This window comes from Centrocercus urophasianus, unplaced genomic scaffold (assembly GCF_019232065.1).
Source record: "Centrocercus urophasianus isolate 14NV4802_14NV808 unplaced genomic scaffold, USGS_Curo_1.0 seq_20, whole genome shotgun sequence".
NCBI classification, from domain to species: Eukaryota; Metazoa; Chordata; class Aves; order Galliformes; family Phasianidae; genus Centrocercus; species Centrocercus urophasianus.
The window spans coordinates 12,105,217-12,120,956 of record NW_024884756.1 but is presented as its reverse complement, the minus strand read 5'-3'; the positions used below and the strand labels follow the sequence as shown (position 1 = coordinate 12,120,956).

Sequence of the window (15,740 nt, the reverse complement as noted above, 5' to 3'; positions counted from 1 at the left end):
TATTTCATCAGCTAAGAGTTTTGCCAAGTTCTGTATTAAACCAGGCAACAAAATGTCACCGGGCAACTTAAGTTCTGCATAAGCTAGCTACATTGGCAACGAAAACATATCTGCATCAAAGCAAAAGGAGCCAAACAATCCAACAGCAATTTGAGTAATTTCTCTCTTAAAGCAAAGCCTTCTCCTGCTGCTCTGCACAGTTTATCTGTGACTTTCTGTGCTCAATTACAAATTCAGTGTGGGCAGACGTTTCCAAGACACGGTTTTATAATCACACAACAGCAGCCTGCTTTTACAGCAACCTCACTTTAAATTTTCTAGTCATTCCCCCCGCTGCACAAGTCATGTCTGGTATCTGCACCTGTCTCTGCATGTCAGCGCTGGTCAACTGCGCCTCTGCTCCGGCTGCTTAAAACACGCTGCTTCCAGCAACCGCAACACGAGGGAAACACGCAATCTCTCCTTTCCCACGGGAGATTAGATCTACAGCGTTAAAAACCTACAGTTGAAAGCTAAAGGGAACCTGAACTATGCCCTATTCTTAACCTCACTCGTGAGAAAACCTAAAGCCTTTTTATTTCCACGGAACGCGAGCAAATCCAGCTGAACGCGAGCAAATCCAGCTCCACACCAGCCTTCCAGCCGCCACCCCCCAACGAGCTCCAGCAACCGCCGCCCGAAGGGAGGAGCGCAGCGCCCGCCGCCCCGCCCACAGAGCGGCCCTCCAAACCGCCCTCCGCCGCGCCCCCCGCCCACAGCACCGCCCCGGAGCAGGAAGCCGGGATGGCGTCCCATGACCCCGGCGTGGCACGGAAGGACTTACTGGGAAGGGACGGAGGTGAGGCGGTGCCGGGGAGCGAGTCGGGCGGCACGCGGCAGCGGCGGGAAGGCGCTCCGTGGGGCGGGGGGCAGGCGGCGGGAGGGGCCGTGGAGGCCGTCGAGGCGAGCGAGCGCGCCCGCGCACGGAGAGGGGTGGGGTCCGCGCGCTGCCCAGCGGACCTGTGCGCGCGTGCGCTCGCGCTCACGGACATGGCGCCGGTAGCGCCCCCTCAGCTGCCGCCTCGCCCCGCAGCCCGGTACTGCGGCGGGCAGGGCTCGGCTGTGCCTGGCGGAGCCCTTGGAGCTCAGCGGCCCTGCCCGGCCCTCGGAGCTGCCCGCGGCCCCGCCCCGAGGGCCGTCGTTTTTGCTCTTTTCTCGTTTACCTGTTGCAGTACGAGAGCGGCACTAGAGTTTCTTCGGTGCTTTTTTTTTTTCGTCTTTCCCAGTGGTAGAATGTCTAAACTAATGCTAACACGGATGCGATTTACTTTTTAGTCCAGCAGCTTAAGATATTTACAGTCAGAAGGAGCCTAACAAAGCTGGAACTGTCCGTGCAAATCTGAGAAACCCTGCGTGGCTTTTCAGAGCTGATAAAGTGAGAGCGCAGCTGGGCGTGCCTGATTTTGGCTGTGCTTTGTGCCTGACCTCAGGTAGCAAATGACTGTGTATAGCTTCAGATCAGCTTTTTACTTCATCCTTCATGTTGATCTTCTCACAGAAGGCTGAGCTGAGGCAGTTTGTTACTCCTCTCCTGTCAGCTGCTGAAGTATCCCTGCTGGTTCTCCTCAGACGTTTGCCTCTGTTACTGGCAGCATGTGCATGTACAGGTCTGACGTTGTGTGCCCATCCTCTGTGAGGAAGTATGGTGCATTCAGTCTCCTAAACAGTAGGAACTTGCTGAGGAGATGCGCAGGCTGGCTGAAGTATCTCCATTCTTTTAATAGTTTTGCAGTTTTAAGTTACGCCACTTGTGACTTGGTTTAATGCATGCAAGTAAAGCCTCAGTATAGCACAGCCACTGAAATTACTCCTTGAAATAAAGAAGTGATGAATCCCTGTAGTGGTTACCCATCCATGTACTCCACTTGCTGCTGTCTGGCATTTCTGAGTTGAAATGAGAGCCTTTAAGTTATGGTGCTATCGTCTAGTTCGGAGGCAGAATAATTGTTTGTGGTGCCCCTGCTTGACTCTGTGTGAAGGTCCCACTTTCTTCTTTCTAAGTCCCAAGTTTTAAGATTGGGAAGACACTAATGACAGGGATTGTGGACGTTCTTAAGGTATTTCGCTCTTATATGTTTGTAGTAAGGAAATCATAATACTTCATTGAGTATGTAATGGTGAGCTTATAAAAAGCTGTGAATATCTAGCATCTTGTGAAAGTTTCAGTTAATGTTTTATTGCAGTGTATGGTGAGTTTGCATAAGTAAAGGAAAATGTTTTTCCTGAGTAGGTTGATGAGTGAAATTCATTTTGGTTAATACAGAGGTTTGGTTGTGTTGTTTTTTTTTTTTTGTTTTGTTTTGTTTTTCCCTTCTATTATTGTAGAAGCATATTTCATTTCCTGAATAACAGCATCGGCAGAATTTAATATGTAGAGAGTATATGGAAGAAAGAAGGAAGAAAGTTATTCTGGTAGGAACAGTTAACGTTTAGGAGGAAACACTACTGCAGTAATGGAAAAACAGATGGACTGCAGACATCAAAAATAGGTTTATTTGTTTTATTGTCTGACCTGTTTGCAAAGAATTACAGGAAATTTTGCATGCCTAAGGATAAGGAAAATATATTATTAGCTCTATTTTAAAAGGCACTTTAATTTAATTTTTTGACAGATGGGATGAGAAGGGACAAGTGTCCTGCACTGCAAATGGCCTCCTGTTTGACATTTGTTGTTTGCTAGCCTGGAATCATCTTTGATGGTGGAAGGCTGGCGAAGCTAAGGTTTGTACTAGAAAGTTTGACTTTATTTTTGCATTCTGTAACATAAAAGGATTGTGTTATAAGTTGTTTATGTTTGGGCATCCTAAAGCATGTTACTGAAGTTATGTTTCAGTTAAAAATTATGGGTTTCAATACTGGTTTGCTGGTCTTCTGAACGATAAGTATTTCTTTCCAGCGTGTATGATTATTTTGTTTGGTCTAGTATATTTTTTATTAGAGTATGTCTTTCATATTCATTGCAAAGATAACTTAAGAAATTAAGCAATTAAATGAATTTGATAAGGTTGTTGCTTAACAACCTAATGCAGTCTAAGCTGTATTCATAAATATAGCACTTATTACACGTACATTACACTTACATTAATGCACTTATTAATTTTTTTTTTTCATTAATTACACCAGAAATTGTCCTATTCCTATCAAAGGAAGTGTGCATTATTAAATGTAATATTGTGGTAACCTAGTAAAGCAGAAGTTGCTTTTTACAATGCAGATTAGTTTAAATCAAGTCATGGTCTACAGCTGAAACTGTGTAGTACATCCAAACAACTTGGACTGAAGGATGCACTAGAAGATGGGTTTGGGTTTGTTTATTTTTCTGTTATTTTAATTCTCAATTATTTCATTTTTTAATTAAAGATGTTTGACAGAATCAAACCATCTGATGAGGCTTCTGCTTCTTCAGCACAAGGTGAGACATTTAAAGGAGATGGTTTTTAGTGCAGTTTTTTTAACATAATAACCATCAGTATAGATAATCAGTTCACCTAGTTTCAGTTGTTTCATTTGATTTCCTAAATTTCCGTATGGAACTTAGATGGAAGATAAGTTATCCAAAGGTTTCTGTGCAAGCATGATTTTCTTTCCCTATGGTAAGCTGTTTAAGACATGCTGCATTTTAGCTCTCTGATTATGGATGGAATAGTCTTATGAACGTAGACTTCTTAATCTTGATCCCAGACAAATATGAAAAATACCTCTCACTTCAACGACAAAAGAGTGAAGCTTATTTTATAAGCCTCAGAGAGGATCTTTGAGGATGAAATGATCTCTCTAAATGCTTATTTTAATGTCTAAACTTTCTTTAAAATACTGTTTTTGACAAATACAATGTAAGGGAACTAACTGACTGCAGGTAAAAATAAAAACTTTTTTTTTTTTTAAATAGGAATGGAAAGACATGGTGTTGAAGGCTCACTGCAACAGGACAGCAGTAGCAGGTAAGTAAGATGATAATCTAACTGACATCCAGTTTACTGCTTACACAAAGTATAACAAGAATAATCTGTTTTTCAACCTTATATGTCATCTTGTGTAATGGTTGATAGTGATGCAACGTAGATAAGTGTATGATGGAGATCTTCTATGTTTACACATATTATAAACTGTGGAGGAAGGACACTGTAGTGCCCAAAACCAATTATGCAGGTGTCAGAATTTCTTAGTTTTCAGTTTATTTGTTTTTCATTTCAGAAGGTTAAAAATACAGCAATGAAAGAATGACTATCTTCTTCTGGACTGACAGATCTCTTCAGACTATATTTAACTCAAATTAAAATCTGTGCTAGTTGTGCCTTCAGCCTGTTATCTGTTGTTCTGCATTTAAGAAAAAGGTTTTTTGGGAATAGTATTTGCCATTGTAATTCTGAAACAGAAGTGTTAATTTTGCAGTAGCAAGGTGGGTATTCTGAGTGTCTATGTTAAGAATATAATTGACAAGCCAACATTTCTCATTTTCTTAATGAAATGTCTTGGTAATATTACCTGCTTCTTTCAGTTTACATTCAAGAAGGCAAGAACATCCTCGGCCTGGAGTATCCACCATGCAAAATAGACAAGGGTACTGTAACTGCTGTCATGTACACTACAGTAATCTGGAACAGGTAAGAAAGCTACTGCATAATTTGGCAGCAGATAACAAGAAGTGCCCATAGGCTTTGCCAATTTACAGAATATCATTTTCTGCAGTGAATGACCAACTCGGAATGGAAATAAATAAATTTGTGAGTTCTGCTACTTCTTTGTGCATACAAAGAAGAGGAAATCCTTCTTACCTGTTATAAAGAAGGTGGTAGTACAGCATGGTTACTGCAGTCTGCCTTTCTGAAGTGTTGCCCTACTGTGCTTTACACTCATTAGGTTTATTTCTGCAGCTTTAACCTTGAGAACGAGATATACTGTTAAACATTAGAGTTAATATGTTAGGTATCAAAGCTGAGCACTTTTGATCAACTAGTAACTTATTTGTTCTTAATCTGTTGGTTTCTTGTCTTCTAGACTTTTTTTTAACTAGAGAGTAAAAACCTATTTAATCTTCTGTGCTTACGAAAATTCTCCTTAGTTTGAGTAAATTATGAGCTGTTTGCTCAAATGAAGTTCAAAAATATTCTTAATCATCATGCATCATTGACAGTATTTGTTCCTGTCACAAGAGATTTGTGAGCAGCAGAGTGGCTGATTTAGGTTCACTTCAGAAGGGATTTCAACACATTTCAGTATTATTTGTGTGTCCCTTTGCGTATTTAAAAATCTCATTGAATCCCAGCCTTAAAGTAGAAAAGGCTGAAGATTTTTCTTTTTGTTGAAACATTTTCATTGTGACAGTAATATTTCACCTGGGAAGTAATTCTTCTGAATAGATCAGTATGCTAACAGTAATACTAAACTACTTGTATGTTTTGTCTTTCTCCAGCATATTTTTAGCTCCCAGCACAGACATTTTACCACTTACTGCAGGAATCGTATGGGTACCAGTAGCTTGATGGAGCGTTTCCTGCAAGATGTTTTGCAGCATCATCCCCACAGATACCATGACAACAGGTATAATAATGTTTGTTTGCTTTTTAAATATTTGCTCGTAGTCTGCATGTATTGTGAGCTTTTTTATACTGTTCTATCACCAAACATTTTGCCCATTTGAGGTTAAATGTTTATATTGAATGGAGTTTAGAAACGAATGTATTTACATAACCATTGCCCAAGTGTACTCCTTTAGTGTTGTCTCTGTGCTTTCTAACTTTGTTTCACCGCTTATGAGTTTGATACAGTAGCACTGAAAACAATTACATGTAAAGACCTAACAAAAAGTGCTAATATATTGGTCAGATAGTGTATTAGCAGAGTGTACAATTGACATACATTTACAAATTCTTACAAGAGAGGCATCCTGGGCTTAATATTAATCTATTTTGCAGTCTATTTTATGATATGTATTGAAGTGCTTCATAATTTTGGCTTGTGGAATGTGACAGTGGTTTGTGGATTATGTCAGGTGAGCGTTTATAAGTTTATTATGTTTATTTTTTCACTCTCCTTACAGTTTACACATTGAGTTACTATTTGTGGAAATTGCATTAAATGGCAGATTTGTTAATGCTCAGATTTCAAAAAGTGTTCCTTTTATTTATCACGTGCATGTTTTAGCATAAGAGGGAGTATAAACATCTTTCTGTACGAGGGTCAGCTGAAAGGAAATTAGTTAAGTCTCATCCCCTGTTATATTCTGCAAGACATTAAAAACTCCTGGTCTGAATCGAGTGTATCTTGATAAATAACTTTTTTTTCTTTCTCCAATATTCTTTCTATATTTCTAATAGAGAAAATATTGTCTGTGCTTTAAGCCCACATTCAAATGAAAAAAGGCCAATATCTCTTCAGGTATTGCTAGTACAAGGTTATTTCATTGAGTGAATAATACCTACTAATTAGGAAAACCAAGCTATCCATGTTCCTATAAGTTGCTGGAATAAGGAGCAGAATAAGAAAAATAATGCACAAAATCTAGGTAAGGTTGGATGATCAGTGTGAGAGGAATAATCCAATGTACATACAGAGTTTGGAAGAAGAAAACTGAAGATGGAAAAGCTTGAATAGATTTTTGTTGTGATTCTGCTCTGAAAAATGACTGAGTCAAAGTATTAGGTTTTTAACTAATGTCTAAAATAAGAATTGATTCACTGGGAGTGATAAACAATTTCCCTCAGTTACTGAATACCCATACAAGTCATACGGTAACTGAAGTCACACAAAGGATCTTAAGATTATCATTTAAAAGAATATTTGTGAAACTTGTTTTTGCAGAACCCGTATCTTCAGTAGTGGTGTGAAAGAAGAAAGCATGTTATCTGAACTTTACCTCTTTCTGAATTTCAGAGGAAATCCTTTCCTCTTTATGAGATGGGTTGTTTTGTTGGGGTTTTTTTTTTTTTTTCATTAAAGAAGTAATACAGAGCATTTAAGAAATCTTTACTCTGATTTTGGGAGTAATTTGTAGTAAAACTGCCAGAAGTACCTCACTTCAGAACTGAAGTTCTGTTCCCTCTTTAGGCATTTGCTTATAAATTATTTTTGAAAATCACACATGGTCTGCTAAGTGAATGAAGAACCTGGGAACTTGCTATAGTTGATCCATAACAAAATCCATTTATATTCAATCTTCTAGCAGCATCCAGAGAGTGTTCCACACAAAGATAGAAAAATAAAAGTGACAAAACTAAAAAACAAAAAAACAAAAAAAAACAACAAAACAAACAAACAAACAAACAAAAAAACGGGAAAAGAAAATTCTACTTATTTTGGCCTTCTGTTTAGATCTAATTGTGATTTATAAGATTTTGGAGTTAAGCCACAAATGCTTTACCTAAGAACTTAGGTGCATGTCTCAGTAGGGCACAGCAGTTCAGCTGGCTGGCATAATTCAATCATCTGGTGTATTTGATTACATCACGTTCATATGATAATAATCTCCTTTTTTAATGTGTTGCATGAGATTTCCTCTTGTGCTTAGTCAGTCCTAATAACCCTTATCTGTACTTTTATTCATTCTACTCCTTTTTTTCTTTTTGTCAAGAATTCTACTGTATTCTATGTGATTATACACCTTTGAGAAAAAATGTTTTATTTTTGGAGTTAGGGAAGGAATATTACACATTGTGCCATAATTCATTTCCTTTTAAAGTAACACCTGCATTTCAAGCAATGAGGAGTTGTGTACTGCTGTTGGTAAATTGATATGGCCAGTTAGGCTCAAGCAAAATGTGTAGCAAGTTTTATTCCTTGCTGTTTACCAAAATTTAACTCAACCTTCCCACTTCATTCCTTTATATTCAGAGGGTAATTGTAATCATTTCCGTCATTCATTACAAAAATGGCAAGTGAGTCATAGAACAGCCTGAACCAGAGGGTATCTGTTTCTGATCTTTTGTAATGGGGAAGAGTGATTGTTCAACCTATTTAATATTAGCAATCAGTTTTTGGTCTTAGATTGGTTTTTCTCCCCCCGAATAATTTGTTTATAAATTTGTTATAAATAAAAAAATTATTTTTTTTATGTTTCTCAGAGACTTTTATCACTGCCTATTGCATGGTTCAGAGATCAGTTGAAGACACAGTTCTTCCTTTTCAGAAACCATGAAGGTGGCAAGATCTTAGAATCTTCCAGCTATTTTATTCTGCTGTGCTATTACTTCAGCTAATTGCTATGAAGTTTTTGCTTTACTACTTGCAACTACTTTGTGTAATTAAGCATCAACAGTGTGCTTGCTATATTCTTTAGTTCAAATCTCAAGTAGTGGCAGTTGATACGTACATCACTCCATGAAGTAAAATACTCAGCAAATTACTTCATTCTAAATAGTATACTTTAGCATTTCTAAAGTATACTTAGCACTATACTTTCTGAATAGTATACTTTAGCACTTATTATGTAGCCTGTGAGATCTTTGTTATGAGTTTTGGAGCTGTTAGTAGTTATTTTTTTGGGAGGCCACAGAGAATGTTTCATAATGATGTTTTAGTAAAACTGGGAAACAAACAAATGTAGAGATTGTCAGTTATCAGCAGGGGCGGGAAATGGACCTTCTGATTTACCTTGCCTCTTTGCTCAAGTTGTGCTGTTCCCTGATAATTGCGTAAATGAACTCTTCATAAGGATCTAGAAGACTGTGCATTGATGAGTGATGGTTTAGTCAAGAAAAATCACATCAGGCTACCTTTGACAGCGTAACAGACCGTGTGAACTGAGAAAAATCATCTATCTTGATAACATCTGTCATGTCACATCTATCAAAGCCCAGATTTTGGGCTGTTCCTCTATGAGGCTTAATAAGCTAGCTAAGGAAAATGTGATTAGAGATTAAAAGGTGTTGAGTATGTATCTGGCTGGAAGCATTTATTCTTAATTACTTCTGGCTTAGGGGAAAAGCATGAAAAAACTGGAAGGGATCCAACAAAATCTGATGTTGGGCCATTTTTGAGCTCCATCTTGGGCTTGAAATCGGTGATTTCAAGTGTAGATTATTGGTGTGTGTTTTTTAAGTTTCTTTTGCTTTGCTTTGTTTTTCTGTTCTGGTAGTAATTCACTGAAGTGCAGTTTTGTGTGTTGTTGTTTTTTTTTTTTTTTCCTACGCTAAGTCTTGTCAAATCTGTAGAGACCAAATGAAACTTTACTTTAAATAAAAATGAAAATGTTTTTTGAAACAGCTAAACCTATTATTTTTTCTACCATAAAACAGATCTTCTAACCTGAGAATTCTTTTGTCTGTTATTTCTCAATAAAAGACTGAGACATAGCTACCCTCATAAGATCTCCTGTCGTCGTTTCTCAGTATGAAGTATCTAGTTAGATACTTGGTATCATCTGGCTTTATTAATAACTTTATAAACTTGGACATAATTGGTACTTGTGAGTCCTTCAAGGATTTCTGCTCATGTTGACTACTAAATGCTTACAACCAAGGAAATTACTAGAGAGTGGAATTTATTCTCAGTACTTCCATTAGCAGATGAATGCGCCACAAAAGGTGCATGGCTTTCTGCCGTGTATTCAAACAGCATCTGTTTGGGTCTCACAAGGTCTGATTATAATTGTCAGGTGAAGCATCATATTCTCTTTTTAGCTGTATTTACTACATATAAAAACAATTGTCATCTGCTACACGCATTTAAACCTTCGGTGTTCTAGAGATGCTTAAAAGAAATAGTCTGTATCCCTCTGTTCTGTTAATTCTGCAAGATGTAAAACACTCTTATCCAAGGCAATCCTGAAGACAGAACTGTCAGTTCTAGAATATCTGAAAGTCTTCTGTTGCCACAGTAAGCCTGGACAATCATAATTTAGCTTCTTAGAGAAGTTAGTTAGAGCTGTGATATGTCTGTGAGAAGCAATGAACGTGGAATTCCTTGGTAACGTGTGCACTGTTCCTATCAGGCAGCTGTGCTTTGCAGCAGGAAGCAGGCATTTATACTCCATAGTATTTTTATACTATGCCATATTATAACGCCCCATTTCCTTACAAAAGCTCATTATTTAACAAATCATAGTTTTACCAAAGAAATGACTTGTTTTTGAGCTCCCAACTTCCAACAAAGGAAAACTCTGTATCTCTAGCTTTCTTCTACTTTCAAAGTTATTGTAATGTAAGTTTGGCCATTCTTAATGTTTAGTTGCGTGAAGAGGGCTAACCAAGTAACTAAACTGGACTAAACTGTTGTCTTTAGCTTTGAGGAATGTTCCTTCACCCACGTTCTAGTGGAATGGTTTTGCTAAAGTAGCAAAGCTAGTGTCTTGAGTTTGTTCATTAGGTGCAATTACTTTAAAAAAAAAAAAAAAAGTAAAAAAAAAATATATATATATATTAATCGTATTTACAGTGTTTATATAGGATTTTTTTTTAACCCCTCTTAGGCCAACCTATGATGATATGCCACTCCCTGTCACTCCAGTGTCTGCCAGGATTGCTTCTTCAGGAGAGGTGGAGAAAAAGAAGAATAGAGGCAGACAGGTGACTTCCAGCAAAGACCAGGAGTCCATCGACAGCGTGCGCTCTTCTGCTCCAGACCTATCTCATGAGCACACAAAGGAAACTTCTGTAACGCAGACATTTACTCAAAAATTAGAAACTGAAAAGGAACGTGTTACAGCAACGTCCCGGGTGTCTATGGGCAATTGTAGCAATGAGAAATGCAATGTCCTCAAAGATGCTCAAATTGGAAATCATAGCCATGAAGGCCAGTTTACGGCTCTGAGCCCAGTACCTCAACATTTTTCTGTCAATACGTTCGTTCATAGTTCTTCTGTTAATCGTAAAATAGAAAAAAATATTAAGACTTCGTCATCATCATCAAATCGTATTCTGCATAGTGGATGTGATAACACGGGAATGGGGGTGTGCACTAGGAATAAGTTGAAGCCTGCTCTGGCACTGGTTCACCCAAAATGCCCTTCAGTTTTGCATCAGAATCCTGTGTGCAGCCACAGGAATACTTCACATTTTACCTCAGGTCAACCTCTTTTAACACGAGATGGTTTACAAACTCAGGATGAAACTTTGGTGTCTGATTTCCGTCTCAGGGATACTGTGGGGATCAGCAGCGCCCTAGGTCTTGGGACTTCCCCACCACTAGCAAGATGCAAAAATGTGAAGATGAACAGAGGGGATGCAAGTTCAGTGGATGAAACAATTGAAAATGTTATTCTGAAATATTGCCATGGAACTGCATATGAAGAACTTCATTTCAAAGAGGAGAATAATCTCTGTTTAACTTCTTCATCACTTCTGGATCATGCTGATTTAGAGGGCTCTGAAATGAGTTTTGACTGTGATGCACCTATTCAGTCAGGAACGGACTTACCCAAGGCAGCTATAAAAGATATAGAATTGCTAAAAGAGGTCCAAATAAGTCTGCAAGATAAAGACTATGGAACACAGCTCTCTTCTGTTCTAAAAACTGAGTCAAAGCAAATAGAGACAGTGAAACAGAATGTCGTAGTTCATCCTGAAGAAGCAGTTCTTCCAGCTCTGCCTCATGTGCCTCCTTCTTTTGTGGGAAAGACTTGGTCTCAGATAATGTACGAAGATGATATCAAAATAGAAGAACTTGTGCGTGATTTCAGGGAAGGTCGTTTTCGCTGCTACTTTGACAGTGAATCCTCGGCCAACTGTACAGGAAAGAGAATGAAGAAAAAAAAGCAGAAAGATGAAAAAAGGAACAATACTGCTGAGGGTAATAGAACAGAAACTGCTTCAGTTAAAGCACTACCAGAGTTTAATGATGCTTTAAGTGGTGGTTTTGATTTTGATAACCCATCTTTAGCTTCAGATAGGCTATGCAACCCACAAACTCTTAAAACGCCTAGGAAAAGGACATGGCGCCTAGCTTCAAGATGTCAGGTGGTGAAAGTCAGCCATGGCACCCAAACAAGCCTATTGAACTACCCTGTAACGAAAAGAAAAATGACAAGAAGAGAATCGGATCCATCTGATCAAAAAGCAAGCATTATATGGCCAGAAAATGAAAAGACTCCAAACATGAAAACTAGACTATGTGCCCTTAAGCTTCCTGAGTCCTATAGCAAGATTATGAGCCCTGTGCAGCCCAAGACAGTGGTGTATGTACTTTCGTGTCCAGAGATGAAACAGTGTAAAGGGAAACCTGTAGATATTCCCAAAATGAGGAAAAATCGTAATTCTACAGATAGCAAGGACTCTATAAGGTATAAATACAAACAGTGTTCTTTCAAGTATTATGACCCGCTGACAAACAGAATTCTGAAAATACCTCCTAAGGGTTCAGTTGGGGAAAAGGCCAAAAAGCCTTCTCACGTTCGACAGCTGTTCAGAAGTCTCAGCTTTGATGCAAACATGAGGAAATTAGCTGATGCACAGAGAGAAGACACACCAACAAAGTCCTTCAATCGGTCAGACTTCTATAGCTCATCTTCAGCAATTTGTCTGCCAGAGTCAGCTAAAGTGAATGATACACTCTCAAGTCAAAAAGCAGATGGATCTTCAGTTTCCACAGAAAGAACAGATTGTCTGGTATCTAGCCACTCTGAGAACTCTTTTAAACAGCTGGTCATTTCACCTTTGAGTTCTCACCAGTCTGTTGTCGAAGGAGATGGTAGATTAACTCCTTTTAACAGTAGAGTTACTAAAACTCCTTTGACCTCCATCAGGGGTGATCGATTAGAGAGAGATAATCCAAAAGCAATATGGAAGAGAAAAGAAAGCACTAATAAAGAACCTTTTTTTTCCAAAAAAGCTGCAGGAGCTATGTCTGTCAGATGCGCTGTTGCGAGGAGAGGAAACAGAGTAACAACAGGCAAACAAGCTTCCAGAACTAAAAAGCAACAAAAAGAGGGTATGAGACGGAAACTTTCTCCTTGTGCCCAGAGATCTTCAGCGTTCTCCATTCACAGGCACCAAACAAGGAAAAATACAGTGGGAAAACACCTTAAGAAAGAAAAACCCGATGCTAAAAAATTAAATGTGAGGAGAAAGTCAAAAAGGACTTTTCTGACCTCAACAGTCACAAGTATTCCTGAGAAGAGACAGAAAGGCACATCAGGATCTTTTCCCAAGAAGCCAGAGCGAGCTTCTTCCAAAGTCAGAAGCTGGGAAGTAAGTGGAGATCGGGGTCACCCTAGCACTGTGAACCGACCCTCAAGAAGAACTTCTGCTGTACCGTTACTTAGAAACTGTATTGTTCTACCAGGTGAGAGCTAGCCACCAAAACAACTTTTTTTTTTTTTTTCTTAATTAGCCAGCACCTGGAAAAGGAAAGGGAACAAATGGAGGCCATAGACAAAGCAATTGAAGTGCTAGAGCTGCAGAAAGTACAAAGCCAGTCTAATGTGAAACAGGTACAACTTTAAACTCTTGTTCCTGGTATATGGGACGTTATATATTGCACTGTTCTACTGTGTAAAGCTGCAGAAGTTGTGCATTTGAGTTTAAAGCACTTAGATAGAACCCTATTTACTAGGCTTCACCTGTGCATCAAAACAAATGGGCTTGAATAGTATGTTATTTTAATGGATTATCAGTGCATAATAGTGCACTGTAATTGGGTAAATTAGAAGCTGTATTAATTGTGCCTACTCTCATTTTTTTCCACATAATTCTTAAAGTGCAAAAAAAAAAATCCTGTTATACTAGAAATTAAATTAAGATATATTAATCTGGGGTGAATTCTGTGTTTGTATTTTGTGTTTGTATATATGCAAATCTTGTTCAACACGTAATATGGTATATATTTGCCTAATGAGTGGTATTGAGATTAATATAGTATGATAGAACTCAGATCAGTGCTTTTTTGAAATGAAATACAACCGAACTTGGTTTTATATTGATCCTTTTTCCTGAAATCATGTCCAAATTAGTTATTTTGGACAAAAAGTCACTGTGGGCTGTTATCTAGCAATAATGGACCATCCTGGTAAGGAAGTATGTCTCTCCTGGTTACCGTGGTGGTGGTTATAATGAATCCTCAAATTCCGAAAGAAATGTAAGTTTAGTGTTTTCTTTATTCTCTTTTGCTCTTTTTTTTTTTTAAGCAGCTTATTGGCAAAGTTCATAGGTTAATTTGACATTCCTTAGGGAGGGGATAGAAATGTTATAATACAGACAAGTAACAATGAGTTCTTGTAGTGTTTCAACATTAAATTTGAGACCATGTGCTTTCTTTGGATTTTAGTAGAGCGTACTGTTGGTTACGATTTTGTGTACTGTAGTTCAAACTTTATTTTAAGTAGTCAGTACAGTATTGAAATAGAACAAACCCGAAGCAGCATCCAGTGTATTAAAGTTAAAATATCTGCTTAAAACAGATATTTTCGTAAGCTGAATTTAAAAATAAAATATTCCAAGTAATTCTTATTAGGCAGTTGATGCTTTATGACTTTGTTGGGAAAGAAATCTGATATTCTGTGGTTTTGGTTGTATTTGTCTTTGAGTTTTTGTTTTGGTTTGGTTTCTTTGTTGTTTTTCTTTGGTTTTGTTTTGGTGTTTTTTATTTGCTTTCAGTTTTTATGATGACAGCTTATTTGATTAAAAAGTGTTTAGGAAGCAGAAACCCCAGTGCTGAAATTGTCTGTACACTATAAAATCAATTCCAATTTTTCATGTGTTTTAAGTTTTAAACAGAGAATTAAGCTTCATCACTGTCTGGGCTCATTTGTACATCTGCAGTTCGATGCATTATATAATGTGTCTTATTGTAAAAGTCTTTGTAAATTCTATACTTGTACAGTATATATTTTTAGATAAATAAGAATAGCTTATGAATGACCTTGCTGACTCTGCAATTGCACATTGTACCTCCTGTGCATTCCCTCCCTCCAAATCAAAACCTATTCTTGGTTAACTTTCTGAAGTGTCAAGGGTCACTAGTTTGTATTGAGATAAAGCTGCACTTTGAACTGTTGTATTTTTGAATAAAATGTCTGAAAGAAATGTAAAAGCTGTCATCATAAACTACTCATTGTTAAAAATATGTATCAAAAAACTCCCCAAAATATATATACATGCATATTTCCCAGCATAAATAAAAGACGTACGTGTACTCAAGCCAGCTGGAAATTCTTCTGCAAGTGAAATACAGTCTGACTTTAAAAAATTTTTCTTTTAGTTTTGAAATAAAGGTTGATTTCTATGGGTGAATTTTCCTATGGTTGTCAGTTGACAAAGAATCTTATGACTGCATTACAAGTCACTGGAAAATAAAGGGTTATAGTATGAGTTTTTATAGTCCTCTGAACTAATTGTGCCTGGATAATTTAATATTTTGTCTAACATAAAACTGATTTTTTTAAAGCAAAATTTTAATGGAATGGTTTTTATAGAAAGGCTAATTTTTAGAATAAAGTTTTAAAGCTGAAAAAAAGATTTATAATAAGCTCGTTTTAAAGCAAAGCTTTAAATTAATTATATATAAGTCCTATTCTAACATATTTTTATGATTCAAGAATGTTTTCCTAGCTGACTTTGTCAGTCTCACTTTTCATGCTATTGTACTCATGAAAAATATGGATTGTTTTGTTTGTAAATAAGGTTTTATGCACATTCTACTTTAAGATTGCTAGTGTATGTTTGTTTACACTCAAAAATGCTGTTTTCCATACTCATTTATTGCAAGCTTGTGTTTGTCTAGCATGCGAATTTCCTTGAAACTTTGAGTAATAAAATACATTGAGGACTACA

General features: G+C 37.5%; 2 protein-coding genes across 9 annotated transcripts in view; one reads left to right on the top strand and one right to left on the bottom strand.

Moving 5' to 3' along the window:
* CMKLR2 (chemerin chemokine-like receptor 2) overlaps positions 1-1,415 on the bottom strand; it is a 24,307-nt gene extending 22,892 nt beyond the window's left edge. For 2 of the 5 annotated variants that reach the window (XM_042822130.1, XM_042822133.1), the window contains exon 1: positions 1,203-1,415. The gene's annotated coding sequence lies outside the window, so the exon portion shown is untranslated. Of the gene's footprint in view, positions 1-823; positions 897-1,202 lie in introns of those variants that run through there. The other 3 variants (XM_042822132.1, XM_042822127.1, XM_042822128.1) reach the window with 3 other exon arrangements.
* Positions 760-15,740, top strand: ZDBF2 (zinc finger DBF-type containing 2). Of its 4 annotated transcripts, none has more exons than XM_042822114.1 (7): positions 760-838; positions 2,652-2,760; positions 3,400-3,451; positions 3,929-3,980; positions 4,538-4,643; positions 5,453-5,580; positions 10,445-15,740. In XM_042822114.1, exons 3-7 carry the CDS (start codon positions 3,400-3,402, stop codon positions 13,263-13,265), a joined length of 3,159 nt encoding a protein of 1,052 aa, XP_042678048.1. In that variant the 5' UTR covers positions 760-838; positions 2,652-2,760; the 3' UTR covers positions 13,266-15,740. The 4 variants fall into 4 exon arrangements, with proteins under 4 accessions (XP_042678048.1, XP_042678050.1, XP_042678049.1 ...); XM_042822116.1 differs by lacking the exon at positions 760-838 and adding an exon at positions 1,143-1,469; XM_042822115.1 differs by lacking the exon at positions 760-838 and adding an exon at positions 1,143-2,096.